This window comes from Pseudorasbora parva, chromosome 1 (genome assembly GCF_024679245.1).
Source record: "Pseudorasbora parva isolate DD20220531a chromosome 1, ASM2467924v1, whole genome shotgun sequence".
NCBI lineage: Eukaryota > Metazoa > Chordata > Actinopteri > Cypriniformes > Gobionidae > Pseudorasbora > Pseudorasbora parva.
Genome location: NC_090172.1, coordinates 45,362,326 through 45,387,212, shown reverse-complemented (window position 1 = coordinate 45,387,212; position 24,887 = coordinate 45,362,326). Strand labels below are relative to the sequence as shown.

At 36.7% G+C, this 24,887-nt stretch overlaps 1 protein-coding gene across 3 annotated transcripts in view; it reads left to right on the top strand.

Moving 5' to 3' along the window:
* tub (TUB bipartite transcription factor) overlaps window positions 1-24,887 on the top strand; it is a 124,408-nt gene that overhangs the window by 74,153 nt on the left and 25,368 nt on the right. For all 3 annotated transcript variants that reach the window (XM_067442838.1, XM_067442845.1, XM_067442832.1), the window contains exons 2-3: window positions 9,656-9,707; window positions 18,779-18,941. In XM_067442838.1, coding sequence (XP_067298939.1) covers window positions 9,656-9,707; window positions 18,779-18,941 — 215 coding nt within the window. The remainder of the gene's footprint in view (window positions 1-9,655; window positions 9,708-18,778; window positions 18,942-24,887) is intronic.

The window sequence follows — 24,887 nt, the reverse complement described above, 5'->3', positions numbered from 1 at the left end:
ACATGTTTTCAGCCACATTTATTAAATGCATTTTACTAAGTTAATCAACCTAATATAAAATAACAGAAATATAAAATAACATTTTGCTCTCGTGACTTCTGCTACAAACTCATTTCGGATGACTAGATAATGTTAAAAGAAGACCGTCAGATGAATAACATTCTTGCCAACCATTTTGTAGTATTTAGCTTGTTGTTTGCTGTGAGACATAAAAAGGCATTTTCTCCTATTCAGCAACTGGCGATCACAAGATACACCAAAACACAACATCAATTCACAAAACACAACACTTTATTCGCTCGCTGTAATCCAAATCATTAGAATCCATATGTTTGCGAGAAACAAATCCATTAGCCTTCCATTAGTCTTCATCTCCTCTCAGTAGCGCGACGGTAAACATCAAATCTCGCGCTCTTTGTGAATTCAAATTTTAAAAAACGCGCCCTCATGAAGCGTTACGACATGATTTACGGCAGTGGCATCGAACGCTCATTGGCTCTCGCCTGCTTCGTCACAGATTTTGACATGCCGTGTTTCAGTCGATTTGTATTTGAAATGGGAAACGCGCAACTTCACGGAGAGAAGCCGGATTAATATTTTCCTTGATTAATAGCTAACATTCGGCTCTGTACCTCATACAAAACTATTAACGTTATATACCACCAGAGAGGACTGCGACTGCAACACATCTTCATTTGAACTACTTTTGGTACCGCTTTTGACATTTTTGCAATAAATAAATTATTGTGATTTACACTGGTCTGTCTGTTATGCTTTGATTTATAACAGTACGTTGTTTTAATAAATGCTAATGGGTAGGTTTAAGGGTAAGTGTAGGATTAGCCGTTCAAAATATTTTTTTAATGCTATATTGTAATCAAAATCGTCATTTTCCAATGTTTTACCTTTTATTTTCTTTATATTCTGTATTAAATTGGTAGGTTTAGGTTTGGGGTAGCGTTAAGGGATCGTACATTAATCAATAAAATGGTCAAAGGGAAATTATATAGATATCTTTGATATAACAAAAAAAAAATGTTTTTACCAGTATAAAGTTTTGTATTCTTAAAAAAAAAGATCTCATGATGGATTCGTAAATATTTTACTTTTTTTAGCTGTAAAAATGTAATAATACTACGTTTAAATGTTGCAAATACGTCTATATTTTACATTTTAGCACTTCTCCAAATGTACTAAGACGTACGTTTAGTCTCTTTGAAAGTAACGTATTAATACCTACGTATTAACGATGAGACCAGGCTGTCAATCATCAGCAGATGCGTCAAATTTTCCACATTCAGATTAATCTCCTACCGTATGGGAGAGAAATGTAGCCTCACGTTGATCTGTCATTTGTTGGTCTTTAATGCAGAGACTCTCCTCATGTGTTTGCAGTTTAAATATAATGATGCATTTAAAAGATAATAGACAAATGTGTCATTACAAAAGTTCACAATGCTGCTGCAGGTGAAATATAATGTGGACAACACTGAATAAATATATTTTTGTCAGGTTAAATACTGATAGTTGGTCACTCAAACCCCTTTATCTAAACTTCTCTACTTATACGTCGGACTCGCACATCCGCCATGTTTGTAGTTTTTAACACTTTTTATCCACGTTTGTAGTTCTAATCGAATCCTCGATCTGTGTGTGTCGATCTGTATTTCGAATTCTGACCGGAAATAGTAAACCATCCGGGTATGTTTGGAATACTCTTTTAACATACTACGATTTGGGACATACTAATTCTATTTTCGAGTACTATTTAGTATGGATAGTATGCGAATTGGGACGCAGGGATTGTGTTTGTTTGATAAAGACGTTTACGAGGCCTGTGATCGAGAGAATCATTCTGGTTGCCGCTGGTTGCATTCTGGTTATATATATGTATATATACAGTCTTGTTCAAAATAATAGCAGTACAATGTGAATAACCAGAATAATCAAGGTTTTTAGTATATTTTTTATTGCTACGTGGCAAACAAGTTACCAGTAGGTTCAGTAGATTGTCAGAAAACAAACAAGACCCAGCATTCATGATATGCACGCTCTTAAGGCTGTGCAATTGGGCAATTAGTTGAAAGGGGTGTGTTCAAAAAAATAGCAGTGTCTACCTTTGACTGTACAAACTCAAAACTATTTTGTACAAACATTTTTTTTCTTCTGGGATTTAGCAATCCTGTGAATCACTAAACTAATATTTAGTTGTATGACCACAGTTTTTTAAAACTGCTTGACATCTGTGTGGCATGGAGTCAACCAACTTGTGGCACCTCTCAGCTGTTATTCCACTCCATGATTCTTTAACAACATTCCACAATTCATTCACATTTCTTGGTTTTGCTTCAGAAACAGCATTTTTGATATCACCCCACAAGTTCTCAATTGGATTAAGGTCTGGAGATTGGGCTGGCCACTCCATAACATTAATTTTGTTGGTTTGGAACCAAGACTTTGCCCGTTTACTAGTGTGTTTTGGGTCATTGTCTTGTTGAAACAACCATTTCAAGGGCATGTCCTCTTCAGCATAGGGCAACATGACCTCTTCAAGTATTTTAACATATGCAAACTGATCCATGATCCCTGGTATGCGATAAATAGGCCCAACACCATAGTAGGAGAAACATGCCCATATCATGATGCTTGCACCTCCATGCTTCACTGTCTTCACTGTGTACTGTGGCTTGAATTCAGAGTTTGGGGGTCGTCTCACAAACTGCCTGTGGCCCTTGGACCCAAAAAGAACAATTTTACTCTCATCAGTCCACAAAATGTTCCTCCATTTCTCTTTAGGCCAGTTGATGTGTTCTTTGGCAAATTGTAACCTCTTCTGCACATGCCTTTTTTTTAACAGAGGGACTTTTTTTTAACACACCCCTTTCAACTAATTCAACTAATTGCCCAATTGCACAGCCTTAAGAGCGTGCATATCATGAATGCTGGGTCTCATTTGTTTTCTGAGAATCTACTGAACCTACTGGTAACTTGTTTGCCACGTAGCAATACAAAAAATATACGAAAAACCTTGATTATTCTGGTTAGTCACATTGTACTGCTATTATTTTGAACAAGACTGTATGTGTGTGTGTGTGTGTGTGTGTGTGTATATATATATATATATATATATATATATATATATATATATATATATATATATATATATCCGCCATGTGTGTATATATATATATATATATATATATATATATATATATATATATATATATATATATATATATATATATATATATATATATATATATATACATATAAAAGAGTGTACTTATTTTTTGTGAGCTGTATTTTCCATATCCATATGTCATCATCTAAACCATGATCTAAACGCATCACAGCTCTGAGGACCAGCACTAGTAGAATACCTTGCCTTCCATTGAAGCTGCTATTTTCCATTGGACCATAGTTTTGACTGACGTAGGTCATCAGCCAATCAAACTTTGATGTGTAGTGATAGACCGCCTCAGAGGCCCAGCGATGTGTCGGTGCGGTACCCCCCGCTGATGTCATCAGCCGTTTGAACTTTTCACGGATTGTCAGCTATGGCCGCCGCGGATGACAGGCTGCGTTTGAATGATCGATCCTGATGTCAAGCCGGTAATATTAGCTAACAAGCCATTGTTATATTTGGTAATATTTGTGCCAGTGAGCTGATTTTGATTCATTTCACCATTTGCCTAAACGGTGACACGTGAGTGCAGTGGTATCGTCAATAAATAGTCAAAATGCCTTTTTGTGTCGCGTACAGTGGTGTAGTCTACGTGATACGCAGGTATACGCCGTATACCCACTAGGAAAGGACAAGGATTTCCGTATACCCACTAAAAAAAGCGTGAGGATACGTAACAATATCGTTTTGTGACAGAACTTTCATTCATAAATTCACCACGTCTGTGTTGCGAACAGACTGTGGTTTCGATTGCGAATCACTAACGTTTTTGACTCTTTGAGTGTTTTCGGAAGCCTGCCCCCAAAGCCACAGCAGCTCGCTTGACACTTCAGCTGTAGCAGATGACACGGACGTTACAGAAAATCCAGTGTGACTCGCAATTTCGACCAATCACGGCAACTTTTCTGCACTTTGATCAATTATTCGCTGCGTCCTGATTTTTACACGAGCACCTCTGCAGTCTGAGCGCGATGCACTGAAGCTCACTCGCTCATATCTAAGGTAAATCATTAACACCATTACGGCTTACATTACAGGTTTTATTGAACTAAATACATTGCAATCGGCCAAAACGAATATGCAGTTTACTTTTCTAAACAAAAGCGTTCCAAGTCCCTCTTTCTCTGCACACACACACACAAAATACAGGCAATTAAATGGGGGACGCGCATCTCTTAAAGGGGCCGCGCTATATTCCTCCTCCAGGTATGGTGTGGTTCTGGTGCGCTCCCAGGTCCGCATGACAGCTTTCACATTACCAATTTTTCATAAGAACTATGCCCTGTTCTGAACTAAACTGCCAGTGTAAAAACTCCGAAACTCAGAAGACAACAATCTTCAAGATACAGTAAAGCTCCCATGCTTTATGGGGGGAGGGGAAAGAATCACAGTATACTCACTACAAAAATCTAGACTACACCACTGGTTGCGTATACTTTTTGCTTGGCCCCTTCCCAGCGAACACGTTGAAAGCGAGGTTCATAACAGTATTGCGTACAGTGTATTGTATTTGTATACTAAACATCATTAGTTATGATGTTTTTGAATGTAAAAACCACACAAACATCATTAGTTGACCTCAGACAACAGTATAAAAAAAAAAAAGACAGTTCATGACACCTATAAGGTCCCCCCCCATCGATTTAATTTTAGTTTTAATTAGAATACCATGCATATTTATTTTAAACTTTTTAAAAAACTTTTTCTGTTTTATTTTTGAAAACAGGTCAATAATTAGAGGGAGATCTGCAATTAAGTGTCTTGCTTACAGGAAGAATGGTAATGCAGCAAGATCTGGATCTCGGCCTTTTGTGATAGCAGTGAGCGCAGGCAGCAAATGTGTCCTTCTCTTATCTCTCTCTCAGTCAACAGTGCCATTTGACCCTTCATGGCATTTGTTTTCCTGGTGTGATGGGCATCTTCTTTCCTGCAGATGGGGCTTGCGATGGAAAATGTATAGCGCTTAGAGATTGTGCTGGAAGAGCTGAGATTGTATCACAAGCACTAATTTCACAGCCCTTTCCAGTTTATTTGAGGGCCGGTTTGCGATTGTAGGTCGCAGGCCCTACACATGGGGGTTAATGACCTTTTTATCCACAAACATGGAAAGAAATTTACCATTGCCTAATTTCCATTTGAGTGTTGTCATGCTAGCGTGCACATACTTAAAGAACACATGCTTTTTTTTAAAGTCCTTAAAATTTCCAGATACTATTACACTGTAAGAATTTTGTCCAGATAAGACAAATGACATCAACAGCATTTTTTAAATTCTATTAAACACACTATATTGCCAAAAGGGGCGTCTGCCTTTATATGCACATGAACTTAAAAGGTGCACTATGCAACTTTCTGTCCACTAGAGGTCAACTATTCAAAACAAATGCGTAGTTTGATGACGCCAAGTTTGAGCGCAGCATCTTGGGACATGTGGTCTTCCCCTCACAGCCGGTGGAAAATAGGACTCAGGCAGAAATCATGTTCATGCATGCGGTTATTAACATTACTGTAGTGTGAAGCAGAGCAGGACTGAGTGTCGTGGAGCTGAGCACGGCCGCTGGAGAGATTGTTACACAAATACCCACCTCGCGAACACCGGGGCTTTTATTATGATGGGACGGGACACATTCGCCGGGCGCCTGCAGTATTTCTGCTCTTCCGGTTATGATTATGAGGTAATGCAGCTCTGTTTATCATATTAGATACATTTAAGTGTGTTGAAAATGATGTTATGACGTTACTCCATGCGTTCACTTTTTCACACTGCTAAGAGTAAAGCGCTCCTGCCAAATAAAACCTGAAACCGAGGGTAGCGCAGATATGACGCGATTGGCAGGCGACTTCCTCAGACGCTATGCTAAAAACGTCCCAGTCCTTAGTTAAAATAGCAATTTTCTCACAATTTACAAATATTTTGAAACATTTGGGATATTGTAGGTACTCAACTGAACAAAATATATAACACTGGCCTAGTGGTTTTTGGATATTTTACTACAGAATGCTACTACAGTCTCCAATGCTCTCCAGTGTGAGCATACTTTACTAATCAGGATCTGACGCTTTGCATTGCACTTGGTGATATAAGGCTTGGATGCAGCTGCTTGGCCATGGAAAACCACACAAAGTTTGGAGGTCTGTATTCTGCAGAAAATTGGCCACTTCTGTGCACTGTGTGCCTTAGCATGCACTGACCTGCTCTGTGTTTATTTTAATTTTTTATTATGTGGCCAACCACTTCGTGGCTGAGTTACTGTTATTGACATTTGCTTGATTTTATGCACCTTTGGCCATGGAAGTTATTGGAACATCTGAATTCAATGATTTGGAGGGGTGTCCCAATACTTTTGGCAAGTGTTTTAAAATTTTCTTTGGTCAAATGTTCTTGGATAGACTGAAAAAATTAACAGTCTGAGGAAATTGTCCAGATCCCTGAATTGATCAATGTCGAGTTTTTACTTTTTTTGTTTTTCTGTGACGCACTTAGTAGCAGATACTGTATTTGTATTATTGCAGGTGGAAAGCATTGAGAAAAAAAGAATGCAGAGAAAAAAACAGAGAAAAAAAGACTAACAAAAAATTACGGACGTAAATCCATAGAAACTCTTTAAAACTACCTTGAAAGTGTCATTGACCTTCTTCATACTTGAACTGTGCAGTAGTGCTGTGTAAAGTATACACTTTCATTTGTACTGCATGAATGTATATTGGCCAAAAAAACCCAAAACAAAAACATATATATATATATATATATATATATATATATATATATATATATATATATATATATATATATATATATATATATATATATATATATATATATATATATATATATATATTAGTGAGGAAAATAAGTATTTGGAACACCCTGCTATTTTGCAAGTTCTCCTACTTAGAAATCATGGAGAGGTCTAAAATTGTCATCGTAGGTGCATGTCCACTGTGAGAGACATAATCACAATGTAACTTTTTATTTGTATGATCAAGCAACTTAAAAAAAGACATTTAGTGAAGAAAAGTCTCTTGCAGTCTCTTGTCTAATGTAATTTTGCTCCTTGTTTTTACTGCAATAAAAAAAACAGCTATATTTGTATTAACTAACGTTAACAAAGATTAACTAATGCTGAACAGATGTGTTCATGGTTAGGTCATGTTAAAAATGCATTAACTAATGTAAACTAATACAACCTGTTGTAATACAAATATTGTAATGTGTTACCGTTTTATTTGAGAATTAACAGTTAAAAGTAAAGAATAGAAATCAGCAAATGTTACTGATTCCAGTACACGCATACAGTTAAACACCCACATGCATATACACAATAATAGACACAAAGTAAATTGTCACTGTCATCAGAGAAGCTTGATGGTGAGAGAGAGTAATTCCCCTGCACATTGCAGGCAGCTGTCAGCACATATCAATTTATCTCTCATCTCTTGTTGACCCTCATTATAACCGCTCTGTTTATGTCATTATCTGCCAATCTGATGGGAACTGACACCCTTGACTGCTGACATTAGGCTCTGTGCTTTGTGTATGTGTGCATGTATGTGTTTTAGCTTTATGAGTGTGATTATGAATCGCACTCGATACTATTTCTGGATCCTGCGGTTTGTGGACTGTGGACTGAATAGGTGTCTGTATTTTTGAATGAGTATGCTCATAGCCCATGGGCATGTATTTTCGTGCCCATGTGTGATAAAAAAAAAAATGGTGTCGGTGCTGTCAGTTCCTAGAGAGTGAAAATGTTGAGCAGAGAGAGAGAGAGAGTATAATAGATAGTATAATCTGTCTGTCTGTCCTATCATTTTGTCTATTGTTGTACCTACTGCTCTGTCCTGTCGTTTTATCTATAATTATATCTAAATATCTATGTGTCTTTCTGTAAGTCTGTTATTCTAGCTGAGTGTTACTTTTTATAGTGTACAAAAATACTTATAAATTATTGTTTTATAATGTCAACAATAAAATGAGTAAAAGGCCTGTGGTGTTCTGAACCCAAACTGCTGAAAATTTTATAATGATTTTTTTTTTTTGCTGTCTCACGATTTCCAGAGGGAAGCCAAATCTAAACAGATAGAAAAGATAGCAGAATTCTTGATTTCTAAACAGTATTTGTATCTGTGCATCTATTCTGATTGTTAAATATGTTCCTACCAGATGTTGAAAGCTACCCCTGGATGTGCATTACAGATTACATAGCATAAACCCTTTTCCACACCACCCTTGATCTGTCAGACTACTTATCTCCGCATGACCCACCACAGCCACAGAGGAGGCCTTCCATTGCCATTTAATTAACACAGCTTTTGGCTCAGCAATAACAGGCATCAGAAATGCATTGGGGGATCTGGAGTGAATGTGTCATAGCTTATTAAAGGGAACGAGAGCAGGGACAGGCAGAGCACAAAGGCATCACTACAGACCTCCCTCCTCACAGGACCTAAAAGAGGACAATGAGTCAGAGGCATGATCAACACAGCAGCACACTGTGTCCTTTAAAAAAAATGTCTATACACTGTAAAAAAAAAGTTGGTTTTTGTTGGTTTAACTTAAAAAAGTAAGTAACCTGGTTGCCTTTAAATTTTGAGTTTATTGTTTATTGTATTAACCCAAAATTTTTATTTTAATGAACTCAAAATGTTAAGGCAACCAGGTAACTTTTTTTCTAAATAATTTTTTACAGTGTATGTACCATTTATATACTGTTCTTCTGACCAGATTCTAGGTTTAATGGCCATAAAATGGAGATCAATTGCTGTGATTTTATTTATTTTTGTACTAAAGTCTCTAAACATCAGCTCTTTTATAACCCTTGTGCAGTCATTTCGGACCTGAAAAATGGTGACTTTAATGACACTTAAAATGTGAATACAAAAACTGTTTAGGGCATGATTAAAATACTGTAAGACTCTTTAAAACTACCTCGAAAGCGTCATTGACCTTCTTCATACTTGAACTGTGCAGTACGGCTGTGTAAAGTATATTGTAAATGTACATTGTAAAATACTAAGAATTTTTGTATGGAAAATCTACAAATCACCCACAATAATGAAAAAAAGTACACAGCAGTGTAAAATATCAAGAATGTGATTTATGAAAAGCTCTCTCTCTCTCTCTCTCTCTCTCTCTCTCTCTCTCTCTCTCTCTCTCTCTCTCTCTCTCTCTCTCTCTCTCTCTCTCTCTCTCTCTCTCTCTCTCTCTCTCTCTCTCTCTCTCTCTCTCTCTCTCTCTCTCTCTGGCATGTTCTGTGCAGCAGACTTGTACTGATGAACATGAACAGTAGGGTCCCCCATGCAAAATCATTGATGCTTATATTTTTCTTTTACTGTATTCATCTCTTGGTAGTGGCTGTATCTTTGTGGGCACAAAAGCTTGTTTGAATCGTATCTCTGTTGGTGCTACTCTTGCTGTGGCACTTCTTTTTTTGTGTGCTTTCCCCATTTAATCTTGTTTTTGTGCTTCTGCAGCACATTGGATGATGAGGGAACGAACCTGCGACAACAGAAGCTGGACAGACAGGTGAGTCCTCCTTTGGTTTCTTTTTAGCACTGTGTACAGAAGGCTCTGCTCAAATGAAACAAGTTTAATTGAAAAGAATGAAGAAAAGAAAAAACAGGCAGAAGAAGAACAATGAGAGAGAAATCACATCACAGAAAACAAATTCTCAAGGCGGTTTAATAAAATGCCTTTGAAAAAATTCAATTTGAGATTCCTCCCTTTATCTTACATGTGTGTGCTGTAACTTTAGTAGATTTGCCCCAGATATTTTTGAAAATGTATGCCGAGATTGTCATTTTGATTGTCACAAGACTTCATTAGCCTTGTGGTTTGCATTTGGAATGCTGATAATTCTTTAGACTAAATGTGACACGAAACAGTGCATCCGGAAAGTATTCACAGCGCTTCACTTTTTCCACATTTTGTTATGTTACAGCCTTATTCCAAAATGGATTAAATTCATATTTTTCCCTAAATTCTGTAAACAATACCTCATGATGCCAACATGAAAGAAGATTATTTGAAATCTTTGTAAATTTATTAAAAATAAACAAATGCAAAAAAATACCATACAGGCCTGGATGGTGGAGTGCTGCAGAGGTGGTTGTTCTTCTGGAAGGTTCTCCTCTCTCCGAGTCCTCAGAGAAACGCTGGAGCTCTGACAGAGTGGCCTTCGAGGTCTTTGTCACACCCTGACTAAGGCCCTTCTCTCCCGATCGCTCAGTTTGGCGGGATTGCCAGCTCTAGGAAGAGTCCTGATGGTTCCAAACTTCTTCCATGTACAGATGATGGAGGCCATGCTCATTGGGACATTCAATTCTGCAGAAACGTTTCTGTACCCTTCCTCAGATCTGTGCCTCAACACAATCCTATCTCGGAGGTCTGTAGACAATTCCATGGACTTCATGGCTTGGTTTGTGCTCTGACATGCACTGTTAACTGTGGGACCTTATAAACGAAGGTGTGTGCCTTTCCAAGTCATGTCCAGTCAACTGAATTTTATTAAAGTAGACTCCAAACAAGTTGTAGAAACATCTCGAGGATGATCGCAGTTTTTTTATTATTTTTTTGCCATTTATTATTTTTAATCAGCGGCGTAGCACCAAATTTTGGGCCCTGGGTAAAAATCATCTTGCTTGGGCCCCCATACCAAATACCATAGTGATACAAATGGGTGTGGTATTGCATTTTTATCATAAAAAAACACTTAAAACTTAAACAAAATAAGCCATACTCTGATTAATGTATATGTATGTATAGAAAACTGACTTCTAAGGGGCCCCCCTGCCTTGGGCCCTGGGTACTCGGTACCCTTTATCCCCCAGTCCGACGCCCTTGTTTTTAATACATTTGCAAAGATTTTAAATAAACTTCTTTCACACTGTCATTATTATGTATTCTTTGTAAAATTGAGGGGGAAAATAATGAATTGAGTCCGTTTTGGAATAAGGCTGTAACATAACAAAATGCGCTGTGAATACTATATGGATGCACTGTATGCATCTTTGGGAATCTTTAAAATCTTAAAGCATATTTAAATATTTAAAGGGAACACGAGTATGATAGGCGATGCACAAACACGGTCTGTGTCCTGGTTAATAATGCTTATTTTTCTGGATTTAAACATTTGGGATAATGTAAGTACACAAGTCAACAAAATACATGTTTTTCTAGTGGTTTTTGGATATTTTAAATACTCATCTCAAAATACTTGTGACACACAGTGAAATGCTTAATACTAGCAGTATTGAAATCAGGGTGTCAGGGCTCATACAGATTTATTTGGTTGAGACGGATACACACGATTCAGTGAAGCATTCACAGTGTATAAGAACTACAGAGCTGGGACAGATTTAGGGTCTCACAGAAAGAGCATCCGCCTTAACCTTGATGGCTTTTTTCAGAGAAAACTCACAGCTCAGTGTTCTTAGTCTATCCTTGCTCGCTTCAGTTGTCCAAAATGTCTAGAGGGGGTCTATAGATGGGAGATTGTTTTTTAATGAGTTGCAAATATTAGGAATGCAAGCCTCCATGTTCCATGCCGCTGCAGTGAGGGAGTTTGGAAGATATATCCTCGAGGGTTCTTTGCATCTGTTTGTCTGCTGTTGTGCTGTAAACACCAGTGGTTTCTGCAGCTGGATAGGGAGACGAGCATATTCAGCATAATTTGCTCCAAATTTCAACTCAAACCAATAGGTTCAGCCCATAGCGCTCGGCTGCTCTTTAATGGATCTCCCACTCTTTTCACAAGACCATGAGACCAAATTACCATGTTTATTGCCTGTCTGCTTTGCATAATAACCTTGAAGGGGCCAAGCCTGAAATTGTTGAGCATCACCTTAGCCAGCCTCTTTGTGCTCCCAATGGCCTCAGGGGTCTTTCACTGCTGCATTTTGATGAATTTTATGGAGCTGTGTGAGCACATATTCCAAACGATCTGTTTCAAAATACTGATACTGAAAATGTTATGGCTTATTTGGCAGCGAATCAGGTCTGAGTATAGAGGAGAGCACAGATGGTGAACGTGTTTAGGCAATGTGTACGCAGATAAACAACTTTTTATTAGAACATCAATATGGAGATCTGTGCGTACGGCACAAAGGCACGTTTGCCCAAGCAACAAGGTACCGCCAATAAAACCAAGCTTTGTATAGAAACCCCTGTGGGAGATGCAATCTTGTAGGAACATGAAGCATTATTATAAACACATGAATCCATTGTGTCTCTATATGTGATAAATTTTAGAGCTTAAATCAAAATCAATATGACAGGGTGTCAAATCAAATGATTTTTAACTTTAGCTTTAATGCTGTCTCGATGATACTATGAATAGGGCTGGGTATTGACGCTGATTTTATTAATCAATTCGATTCTGATTTAGATCATTTTATTAATTTTAAATTATCTTTACATTGTATTCTTTTTCTTATGCATTTTTTTATCCCTATTTTAATTCCTTTCTATGTAAAGCACTTAGAATTGCCATTGTGTATGAAATGTGCTATATAAATAAACTTGCCTTGCCTTGCCTTGCCTTACAATTCGAATTCGATGTAATTTTAGATATAATGATCAACACTCAAAAATAACCAAGTTTTATACAAACATTTTATTATATAATTATGTTTCTACATTCCAGAAGGTACAACATTTAAAATGTGGCTGACATCACTTTATACTTTTAACATATTTATTCAAACAGATAAATAAATAAGACATCACTAACAGTAAAAAAAATAAAAATAAAATGAATGTATAATATAGTGCATATATGTATCTAAAATGCACCTCTCCCGAGTCATTTTTTTCTAGTTGAATAGCAAGCTCTAGACATCGAATGGCTTGAAGTAAACGCAACATTGTGTGACATTGTTCTCAAGCTGTTTTATTGAAATCTTTCCAAAGTTGAAACACTGATTGAATTCAGTTAGTTGTGCTGTTTCTTTCAAAATACCTCCTGATGTTCATTCATGTTTATTTCATGAAATAACTAGTAGGGTAGGATGAGACACTTTTTAAAATGTTAATTATAAATCTTTTAAATGTGTTTTTAAACTAATCATCTTGTGATGAATGTTATTTCAGTTCTAACTTTCTGAGAATAAATTATTATATGCAATGAAAGACAACAATATAGAAGCACTGTAAAAGTTTTTTTTTTCCATACACTCCACTGACTGGTTTCTCTCCTGTATGATTTTGCATGAATCACTTCAGACTTTACTGTAATGCTTTATGAGCTGTCAGAACTTCTGATTGAGGCTGTGACCTACTAATTGGACTTTTTTCCACAAATTGAACATCAAAATAAAAACAAAAATAAATAGCACAGTTTTTTCTTAGTCTTAAGAGTAAACAATCAGTGCTACAATAATCAAAGTACTCTCTCAATATTCAAAGTGCAAACGGAGATAAAAAACAGAGACCGGGGCTAAGAGGTGGTTGCAACTACACAGCCCAGCCTTTGATAGGTTTGATATTGGTAGCTCGCGGTTTACTTTCGCTTTCAAATTTGTGATCGTAAATACTCGTGTATAGGGAGCGGCGGTGCTGAGCGTGCATTCTACAAGTAAGTTATCAGATGTTTTGGGTCTGTTCTGCAACAAATTCTTTAGCGTGGTCTTGCCAGTCAGTCATCTTGCCTTGCTCTCATCACTCTAATTCCTGCTGCACTATGTGCGTCTGCGCGACTCTTTTGCTGGATGAGCAGAACTGATGTTTGCAATTGAAGCGACCGTTAGCCAACTGAATTAAATTGTTTTTCATTTATATAAAAAAGCAAAAGGACAGTGGAGGCAGTGCCACGGTGGGCACCGTAATACAAATGTAGCAGAGGCATATGCTAATTTCACCCTTTTAACTAAACAGCTTTTTACTCGATGAGTAAAAACTCACACTGAATTAAGTGACAAAATGGAACTGAAAATGTTATAAAAATATGAAATGTTTCAAATTCGAAAATGTTTCAAATGGAATCTAAATATAATAGGTTGTATTAAAAAATAACAAAAAAACATTGTGAATATTTTGCAAGTGAAGTCTTTAACAAAGCGTTTTTTTAAAAGTTCCCAGCCACCAGCAGTTTTTGATCATTTACACAATGTAATGGCCCATAGAATATTTTATAATATTTATATTATATCTGAGCATGTAATATATCAAAAGAAAGAGCAGATCCTCTGATTTTAAACAAAATTAAACAAAAAAGTTTTATTCATGCATTCCTTTTTTTATCAACTCTTAAATATGGGTAAGTTTCAATAAAAAAACTTTTTTTCAAAATGTTGCTTTTTCAAAGAATCCAGATCAGATTCAGAACGATGATCAACACAGATGGAGTAGGTCAAATCCATCAACACCCCTAATGCATCCAGGGTCAACATTTTATTCTGTAAAATGACATAGTTCTGATGTATGTTGATGATCATTTTACATATGCATCTGCTTGCATACGATCGCTTGTTTTTGTGTGTGTTTTTTTTTTTTTTTGCATCTACTTCGCCTGTGTTTTGAGCAGAAGATTCTGTACTCATTCAGAAAATGTGTAAAGCACGAAAAAATCTGTGTCTGGCTGGGAAGCGTTTTCTCACAGATAGCAGAAAATACTGTGTTTGGCGAAGGAAAGAGTTAATGTGAAGGATTTTTTTTTTTAGTTCAGGATGCTTTTTTTGACAAATACATTTGTCATTAATTTACTTCCATAGAGTGCTGAAACCATATTTATTGTTAATTTTCTCATTAAAATTGGCACTGAATAAAACTCACAAAGCTTATTGTTAACATTGAACAACATAGGCATGTTACAACTAATGTTTAGTGAAGTATAATATATTGTTCACACATCAACAGAAAACAGCACAGAATGAAAGATTGATTTTGGAATTAAAGAATCAATATTGGTTCATTAAAAATTAAGATTTATTAAAATCTATGTCAAACTAGCTCTAATGGAAATATATATATATATATATATATATATATATATATATATATATATATATATATATATATATATATATATATATATATAATATAAATTTATTTATGGAATTTTATAACCGCTAATGGCATGTATCTGCTTGCATAATCGGTGATAATTGGTTCCTTTCTCATTTAAGGATTTTCCATTTGCACACCACCCACATGCGCAGGGGAGGGTGTTTTTTCTGCCTGACTGGACAGACCTGGTCTTAAGCCCACTATTCGCTTACGGGTTCCTTTTAATGTTTAATAGACTCCAGTGCTGGGATCTCCTCAGAACTCTTGGCTATATTTACATAACGGCAGTGTGGTGCGAAAGGGAACAATGTTTTGTGGGAAAACTCATGCTGGGTTGAATATGCAGTCGTGTGTGATGCAAAGTCATGTTGTAGTAGCTGATTTTAGATATAGGACTATGAAAGTTTGATAAAGAAGCAGCACATTCCCTGAGCTCCAAGGTATTCTTTGTGTGACTGTGTTTCATTGTTGTTGAAGCTAAAAAGTTTCCATATTTGAAGTATTTATGTTTCACTTAAGTTTAAAAATATCGGATGAATGATGTCAGACTACTTGGAGTCAGTTCATCAGAGATTTCTCAAGAGAAAATTATAGAATGGAAATCTCTTCAGTGCTGCTGTGTCATGGAGCTTCAGCTGGTTGGGTGAGAAAGCTCACCTATTTAGATATTTTGGCCCTTATATAAAGTTTTAATCTCTTTTTTTTCATTTTACTATTTCTATTCAGCTTTAACTTTTATTTTTACTTTCCTTCATAAGTTTTGTGTATTATGTATATTTTCAGATTGATGAAATTGAGAAATAAAATTTTCCTTGATCTGCAAGAGGTCATTGTACTAAAAAACAACCTGTAATTTAAACAACTTAAATTCCTTGTCCAAAACAGCTTTTATTTAAACCAAGCTCCAAAAACGACTCATTTCGGATTTTGTCATTTTGCCTCTATGTGTGCACAGAAAACTGCACTAAAAGTGCACGAGTCCTCTTGTACTTGATGCCTGACTTGACTTAAAAACACATGCAAATGATAAACTTTCACTCTATGATAGTTCAAATTAGCAATTAATCCACAAATCACTTGCGTTCTTAACTGGGGGGCAGCTGACCCATACGGAAAGGTAGAACAGGTTACTTTGATATCAAACAAACTCTCATCTAAATAAATAAATACCATTTTGGCGTTCTTAAACGTGACCGATCGCTGTAGCACCTCAGTTGTGGCATGTGAACTGATCATCTCTTTCTCTTTACTAAATAAACACAAGTAAACATTAGGTATGTTGAAAGATACAATACAGCTTACCGAAATGTAATGTTCAGTCACTGTTTCAAATGTGGAAAGAGAACAGTATGTTACGTACTGTTACATTTACCTCAGGAAAGCCATTTAATGACCATAGCATGTTACACGAAAAAAAAAAAAAAAAAATTGTCTCCAATTGAAAATTTTCTAGTGACTGATCACATCTAAATTTTTCAGTTGGCCGAATTGAAATTCTGTGAATTAATACATTTTTCAGTTGGCCGGATTGAAATTCTGTGAATTGATGCAATTTAATTCACAGAAATTCAATTCGGCCAACTGAAAAATGTAGATGTGATCAGTTTTTTACAATGTATTTAGCTAGAAAAATTTAGGCTAATAGGCCATATATTTAGCCTGACGTGGCCATACTCAATTCTAGTTTGAATATAAGTCTGAAACTGCTCCATTGGGCTGTGATTATGAGACATGTTTCAACCGAACCAGGAAAGACCTCAATTGGTTAGACCTACAACAAATCAGATCAAATGTCAACATAGTTCAACTGCACTGTGTTGGCAAGTCCACGTTTTTTTTCCCGCGGATGGTTTTCTATGTCCGCGGGTTGAAGCGACTATTATGTGATATATAGACCCATGAGTGCGAATTTTAGCAGGCAACCTTGCCAAAATAACACACATTTTACCCCCCAAACGCCCTTTTCCCCCGGAGAACCCCCTGAGAAGCTATTGTTTAGGGCTAGTAGTTGGTGGGTTTTGCTGTAAAACTTGGCAACCCTGTCTGCACGTGCGCTGGAATCAAGCTGGAAAACACGATCTTTGCCGGTGTTGTAAAAAAATAAAATAATTTAATGATACACAGAGTATTTACCCAACATGATCATCATGTCTGAGAGAAATTGTGATGGTGAATGCATATACAAACAAGCTCTCCGTTAAGGATTCGAGTAAATATAATCCAAGCCCCTTTTGATGACGTGCATGATTACGTTACTGTTTATCATCTGTCCGTCATCGTCTAAAGCCCGTCCTGATGATTTAATTGGTCCGAACAGTTTCTGTTTGGAGATAATTACTCCTCTATGAAGCAATGCCAGACCGAACTGCCCGACCTAAAAAAATTGTGGGCGCCTGGGCGAGGCTAAGTTTGGCTGGCATCCAGGCTACCATTTGTATATATCATTAATAAATATTGATTAATTTTCAAAATGAATCTATATCGAATCAAGATTGCAAGAAATCGTGAAATTTGTGTCAAACAAATAAAACAGTAGCCTAGCAGTCATTATACCATGTAAACATTGTAACAAGTTGTTACTAAATTTAATGAAATTTTCACTCCAGCTAAACTCAAAATGGCAGCCCTCGAAGTGACAGCAGAGCTGAAGTGAGCCGGTAGTCTGTACTGTAGCATTCCATCACTTCTTCTTGCATACCTTTTTCCACATGTATATGCAAAGATGTCAGCCAAACGTAGCGGTGGGAACTTACATTGAAGTCCCGCAGCAAACCCTTCCACAAGCGTTCAAATCAGAGGGCTAAAATCAGGGCTGGAAATTGCTTATTTTTTCTTATTTATGACAATTACTGATGTCAAAATCATACTTGCATTATAAGTGCACCTTAAGATTTCTTTAGCTTATTTATTTATTTATTTTTAGAAAATGCAGCAGATGCTTTTCACATCCATGCACAGTATCCTTCTGTGAAATGGTTGTTTTTGATATTGAAAGATTTGCATTATTTATATAGAAAGATAACAACAGAAAAATGTATCTCTGCGATTAAAACATGCATTGTAGGATACTCATCTCCAGCTGTATTTTTGCTAGAGAGAAAAAATCTTCTGGAAATGATATATGAAATATAGAAGCTGTGCCTTGTACAATGAAACACCTTCAATGCTGTACTTCAGTAATTTTGAGCAACTTTTTGTTGTGTTCATGTCCGCTTGTGTGTTTGCCTTGGGGGTGCTTCTTTGTTTATGTTTTTGTTGTTGTTGTGGCAGTAGGAAGGGAATTAAACCACAACAACTAGAGGCAGTTCTCTCATTAATAAATATATTTTGTGCCAGTTATTTCTGCTTGCATTTAATTTAATTATTTCTTCATATTTATACTTAAAGACATAAGAGACAAAGTTGCAACTACATGAGGACATTGATTGGTTTTCTCTTCACGCTGTGCATCTTTTTAAGTGAAGTGATAAATCTGTTATTCCTTTGCAGTTTTTGAACATTATGTTCTTTGATTTATGTATTGAGTATCACATAGCACAAGTAACTGTTTTGACCTATTTTACTGTACTGTGTGTCTGTTGATGTGTTCCTAGCGAGCTTTACTGGAACAGAAGCAGAAAAAGAAACGTCAGGAGCCCCTGATGGTGCAGTCGAATCTGGATGGGCGGTCTCGAGTGCGGAGGACCCGGCAGTCGGAGGAACAGGCTCCCCTGGTGGAGAGCTACCTCAGCGGCAACAGCAGCACCATCTACCATGGTACACACAGCTAAAAAACACACTCAGAGAATTTCGAATAACCATAGTGCCACAGAGACTCGAGGGTCACGTTCACTCTCGAGGGCATGATATGTTATTCCAAGCTTGTTATTACACTGGCACGCCAATATCGACCCAAGCTGCTTAAACAGAGAGGCCTACAAAGGCCGGTGATTGAAAATGGAAATGCTTGTTTGCTGATTGTTCGGCAAACAATGCTGCCATTCTTCGCACTGCCAGCGGTACTGGCTTGAGTTACTCTATTGATCTCTGTCCCAGACTGCTCAGTGTTAGATAAAACCCTTCCTATAATGTCACTGCAGACCTCAATCATCTATATTAAAAGATTTGGCAGTATCAGGGCTTTTTGCTCTGAGCTATGAGAAGCCTTTTCTTCGTTTTGGTCGACTTGTGAGCAAACATTATTCTTGGCTGTTTGTGTATGATTGTTATGCCATATTTCTGTTTGGCATTATGGCTAAACTCTACGCAATGAAATAGCCTATTTTAGAGAAAATGAGGAAGTAACGCGGGTAATAAAGCACTTATGTGTGTTATAGAGCTACATTATAGAGTTTAACAATATCTTAATATTATAATGTTCATTTATATTTTAAATTCAAATGTATTTTATATTTTGAGCTATTTCATCAGTCTAAATTTGCTTTAAATGTGTTTTTTCACACAAAAAAATAGTAGTATTTCTAATTTAGCTTTATTTTTGTTTCAGTTAGTTGCCATGGCAACATTTCTAATTTTAAGATTAAGTTTTTCCAACTGATTTTTATATTTGATTGTATTTCAGCTTTTTTCAATTTACTGAAACATTTTATAGTTTTAATTTCAGCTCACAATAACAGCACTGCTGTGCACACTGTAAGCAGTCTTTAAATGCTTGTTTTGATATGCAAATGCCTCTGACGAAGTTCTGACGGTGTCAGAAGATTGGGGTCACATTCCTGCATGTGATTGCTCCTATGACATCTGTCTAATGAAGAACCAGTAGGAGTTTTTCTTTTTCTTTTCTTTTTTACAAACTAAGAACATCAGTTGATCTCATACCACAGATGTTGTCGTATTTGTATTGAATCCAATCCAAGACATTCCAGTAAATCATCATTCAGTTGATACCAATCACCTGCACTCTGGGACTATAATAATCCTCACAGGCTTGTGTTGTGTTATGAAACAGAGGAATGTCTGTTGATACTAGTGGTTTACAGTATTATAAATAATTTACTGTGTGTCCCTCAATGTTGTGCTGTCTCATCAAAAGCATCAAAGAGGGAGCCCCTTTGGCGCTCATTCAGCCTGAGCTTCAGTGAAACTGTACATACTATTCAAAACTGTACTTTTGTGCATATTATTTCCTTCTCTGGTTAGAGTACTGGATTTGTATCACAGAACCAAGGTTGTTGGTTCGATTCTCAATACTGGCAGGGAAATGAAGGTGTGGGAGTGAATGCACGGGGCTTTTTTCCACCCTCAATACGCCCCTGAGCAAGCCCCCCAATCGCTCCCCAGACACCGCAGCAAATGGTTGCCCACTACTTTCGGGTGTGTGTGTCCATGGTTTGCAGTGTGTTTGTGTTCACTACTCACTGCTCCTAATGTGTGCACCAACTTGGATGGGATAAATGCAGAGGACAAATTCCGTGTATGTATTTCACTTTGCTAGCCATGCTTTGAATACATATTTGAAACTGTGTATTATATATTATTCACCTGTGAATTGATGCCTTCAATCTCTCTCAGCATAAGTAACAAAAAATAACTTCATTGTTTCCCTATATAAAAACAATGTCTCTGTTTCTTTCCATAACTAAACCATGGATCACCTTTCTCTCACTTTATCTGACAGGCTTGTCTTTTAAGCCTTTCAGTGTTAGTAATGTACTTCAAACTGACAGTGATATGCACTTTCGAGAATTGTCAGAGTGCATAGAGATCTGTTGCTTAAAGAAAGTGCAGCAGTTGATAGCCTTGAAGGACCGTTCAAAGGAACAGGCTGTGAGAAGGAACCAATTTTGCCTCAAAGCTTTGATTTCACAGTTGGTCTGGCAGCCACTGAATCCCCTTCAATTTAAAGTGTGGAGATGGATCAGTCTCATTAATATTTACATGCATAGCTAATTTCACATGCATGAAACCTAATTCACATGCAGGAAATATATATATATATATATATATATATATATATATATATATATATATATATATATATATATATATATTCAGAAAAAGCAAATCTATATATTTATAAAATACATTTCACAAATGTAAGAAATGTAAGATTTTATCCTTGAATGTGAATGTGCAAACCGTCATTTGCGTGTAAATCGCCTTGGATTTGTGTGCGTGTGCGTGTGCGTGTGTGTGTGTGTGTGTATTTTTGAGACTTTCCTGGCAGTGCTGTCCTCTCACCTCAGGTCAGTCATACTCTTTAGCCAATCAGATTTATGCTTATAAATCGACTAATCATAATCATATATGAATTTAACGTCATCAGCTTTCAAACACAGTTCAAGTCTTGGCTAAGCAGTGCAGCTGATCAATTCATTTCTGGGTGTATTTAAGTTAAAGAAGTTAGAGATCAGTTGAGGCAATACATTTACTGCTGTTCATTTCACTTGTGATTCTTATTTTTACTTCATAAAGAATTATTATTCGTGTTCATGCCCCTTAATGTTTAGCCTGATGTCGTTATACTCAATTCTAGTCAGAATATGAGTCTGATAATGCTTCATTGGGCTGTAATTATCGGGCGTGTTTAAACCGAAGCAAGAAAGACCTCAGTTAGATAAACCTACAACCAGTTAGAACAACGGAGTAAGTCACGTGCGGCACATAGTTGTCAACAGAACTCAAATGCACGCACGCTGGAAGAAGTATAAAAAGATGAGTGTTAACGATCTTTGCCAGTGTTCTAAAAATAATTTCAGGATACACAGAGAACTTACCAGCACAATCATCATTTTTGAGAGAAATAGTAAAGTTGAATGCATATACAAACAAGTTTTCCATTTAGGATTAAAACAAATCCAACCCAAGTGCTCTTTGGTGACATGAATGCTTACGTTACGGTTTATCATCTATCCATCATCATATAAAAACCGCCATGACAATTTTTATTGGTCCGAACAGCTCCTGTTGGAGCATAGTTGTTCCACAACGGATCAAGTCCAGACCGAATTTCCCGAATTTTCTCAAATTCGGCTGGCATCCAGGCTACACAATGCTAGGATTTATACGTGTAATGCACACTTAGATTCATAAATTCCATAGACAACATAACAATGTTTTGACTGATAAGAGATGAAAAAAATAGACGATACAAAAGAAAATATTAAGTGTTTGGATATTTTTCATGCACCATTAGTCTAGTTTTATTTAATGAGGATAGGAAAGAGCTGTCACAGCAGTGTGTTTGTACCTGCCTGCCACTCATGTCCACCACACAATTGATGATGGTAATGTATGTAATGACATGCATATACATGAAACATAAATGGTCTCCATTGTTTTGTTTTAAGCTACGTACAGTATAAGTGTAATTTTATTGTTTCAGATTTCCGAGATTATGTATGAAGTTGCAGACAACCAGTATCGTGACCTTACCAATCCTACTGTAATTGTTTTCAAACAGTAATGTTGCAAGCCATCCATTTTGACAGTTGTTTCAACAAGAGGTTGAAAGTCATGCATTGTTGCGTATTCATTTGCTTAATATGACTTCAGTCATTACTTGGGCATTATCATGCTTTTTTCTTTAGAATACTGATCTAAATGAGTAAGTCCTTCTGAAGGATGTAGAAACACTTGAGTCATTGCTACAAAAATATCAAAAGCTTGCAATGATATCAGTCATTACTAGAGAATTATCATGTTTTTCATGTTTATCATGAATATAGTATTCATGATAAACATGAAAGATCCTGGTAACTCGCTAGTAATGACTCAAGTATTCAGACTAGAATAGAACTAGGATCTTCACTTTAGAATTAATTATACATTATGCATTAGTCACATTAATTATGAACCTGTATTTCTTAGTAGTCCTCATGGCAGGTATGAAATAAATAGTATTGATGAGCTAATAGTGAACTACAACATTTGACTAAGCACTATTACGTACTAATTTGTTAATCACAGTTTCTTTTTAATTAATAGTAGTTACTAAAATGTTAATATTGCGTTAATCAGTTCTGTTATTCATTAATGAAGAACATGATTCTAAAGTGTTACTGTTTTATTAATTTGGAAGTTTCTGAATCCTTTGGGAATAAAATCAATGTAAATTGACTTGGCCACGATTAACTGTATTGTTCCGGTTACATATGGAGATCATGAACTAACAATCTCAAGTATAAAGGAGCACTACATTTAGTACAGGGAGCTATCGGTCTCGCCTATAGTTGTGTGATTGGCTAAACTAAAAGTTTGAAGCTGGGCCTTTAGTCAAAAGCCATTCTGCTGGGGAACCACATTTCCATTGTATGGCCGGTCAGGGATGTTGCTAGTGTTCCAGTCAGACTCTTCTTTTCTTATACAGTTGATAAATGTTAATGGCCCAGTTATAAATATCACTAAACCTTTCTCTCTGTCAGGACAGGCCGATTTTAAGATCTGATATTTATAAGATCTGATAAGGTCTGATATTTAAAGCAGTCAACACCTACTACAAGAGGTGCAGACAAAGGAAGAGCAGGAGATTAAGGGGAGACTAATAGAGTTTACAGAGTAATCTTAGTTGCATGATCCTAATTGCATCTCTATGATCAGCATTTATCTGATCAGCATAAAAACAGTTTTACCAGGCAAAGTCGAATAAATGCTCCAAAACTTGTCCCGTGGCATTAAAAACATTGGGATTACTATACAGCACAGAATATGAATATTGAATATATTAAAGCAACACTATGTTTTGGCGCTAGCGATTATTAAACAAAACTGCGTGGGTTTTCCGGAAAAAGCTGAAGCTACTTCACTCTGTTTATATGTCTATGACTAGTCAAGCAGGTACTGTGCTACTCCGCTGTGTGATACCGAACTGAACACAAAACTTACAGAGTATGGTTTTAGCGCTAGGCGTCTGCTAGGTATCAGCATGAATTAAGATGTTTGTGACTGCTATTCAGATCACAGCAAACATATTTAATCCTGAAAAATGCAGGGAATCAATAAGTGTGTAATAATTTATCACTGCATACTGTTGCACAAGTGTGCAAGTAGACTACAAATATCCTCATAAAATTAAGTCTATTCACTATTTGAAGAACAATCACGATGAGGCCAGGGTCAGCGCTAAGTAGGAGCTTGGGTCACCCTGATGATTGTTTAGCTCACTCAAGCATTTGAGTGATTGTAACTGAGGGAGCTGTCTGAGGGGCTCTGTGCCTGCCACGAAAATACAACAAAACAAGCAACATTTCCTCTAGCCTGGTCCCCCAGATCCACTCTGGATCTGCCATAACCAATCACTAACATTTGGTCGTGGCGTATGCCATCTCAAACCATTGACAGTAGTGCACAACATCAATGTCATCGTTCTCAGCCACTCCCTCTGCTTGCTGATTGGACCGGTTAAAATTTGATCGGAGAAAACCAGAGAATATAACGCAATACCAGACGGAGTACTGAAAGAAAATGAAAACAAGTAGGCAAAAAGTACCTGGATGACCTACTACTTCTAGCGAGATTCTGAAGTGTAGGCTACATATGATGGACACGTTACTGCCCCATAAGGCCACGGGAGAGGATTAGTGAATGCCAGGGAAGTGACGCAACTGACGCTGGTAGGTCACATGATGATAACAACATGGCGAATGTATTACATCCAGATTACATACATACTACACACATTATAGAGAGTGTACATTTTTAGCGATTAAGTAATAAGTACCTTATTTGTAAGTGCATCCATGGTGAGGCACCCTCCTATCTCAA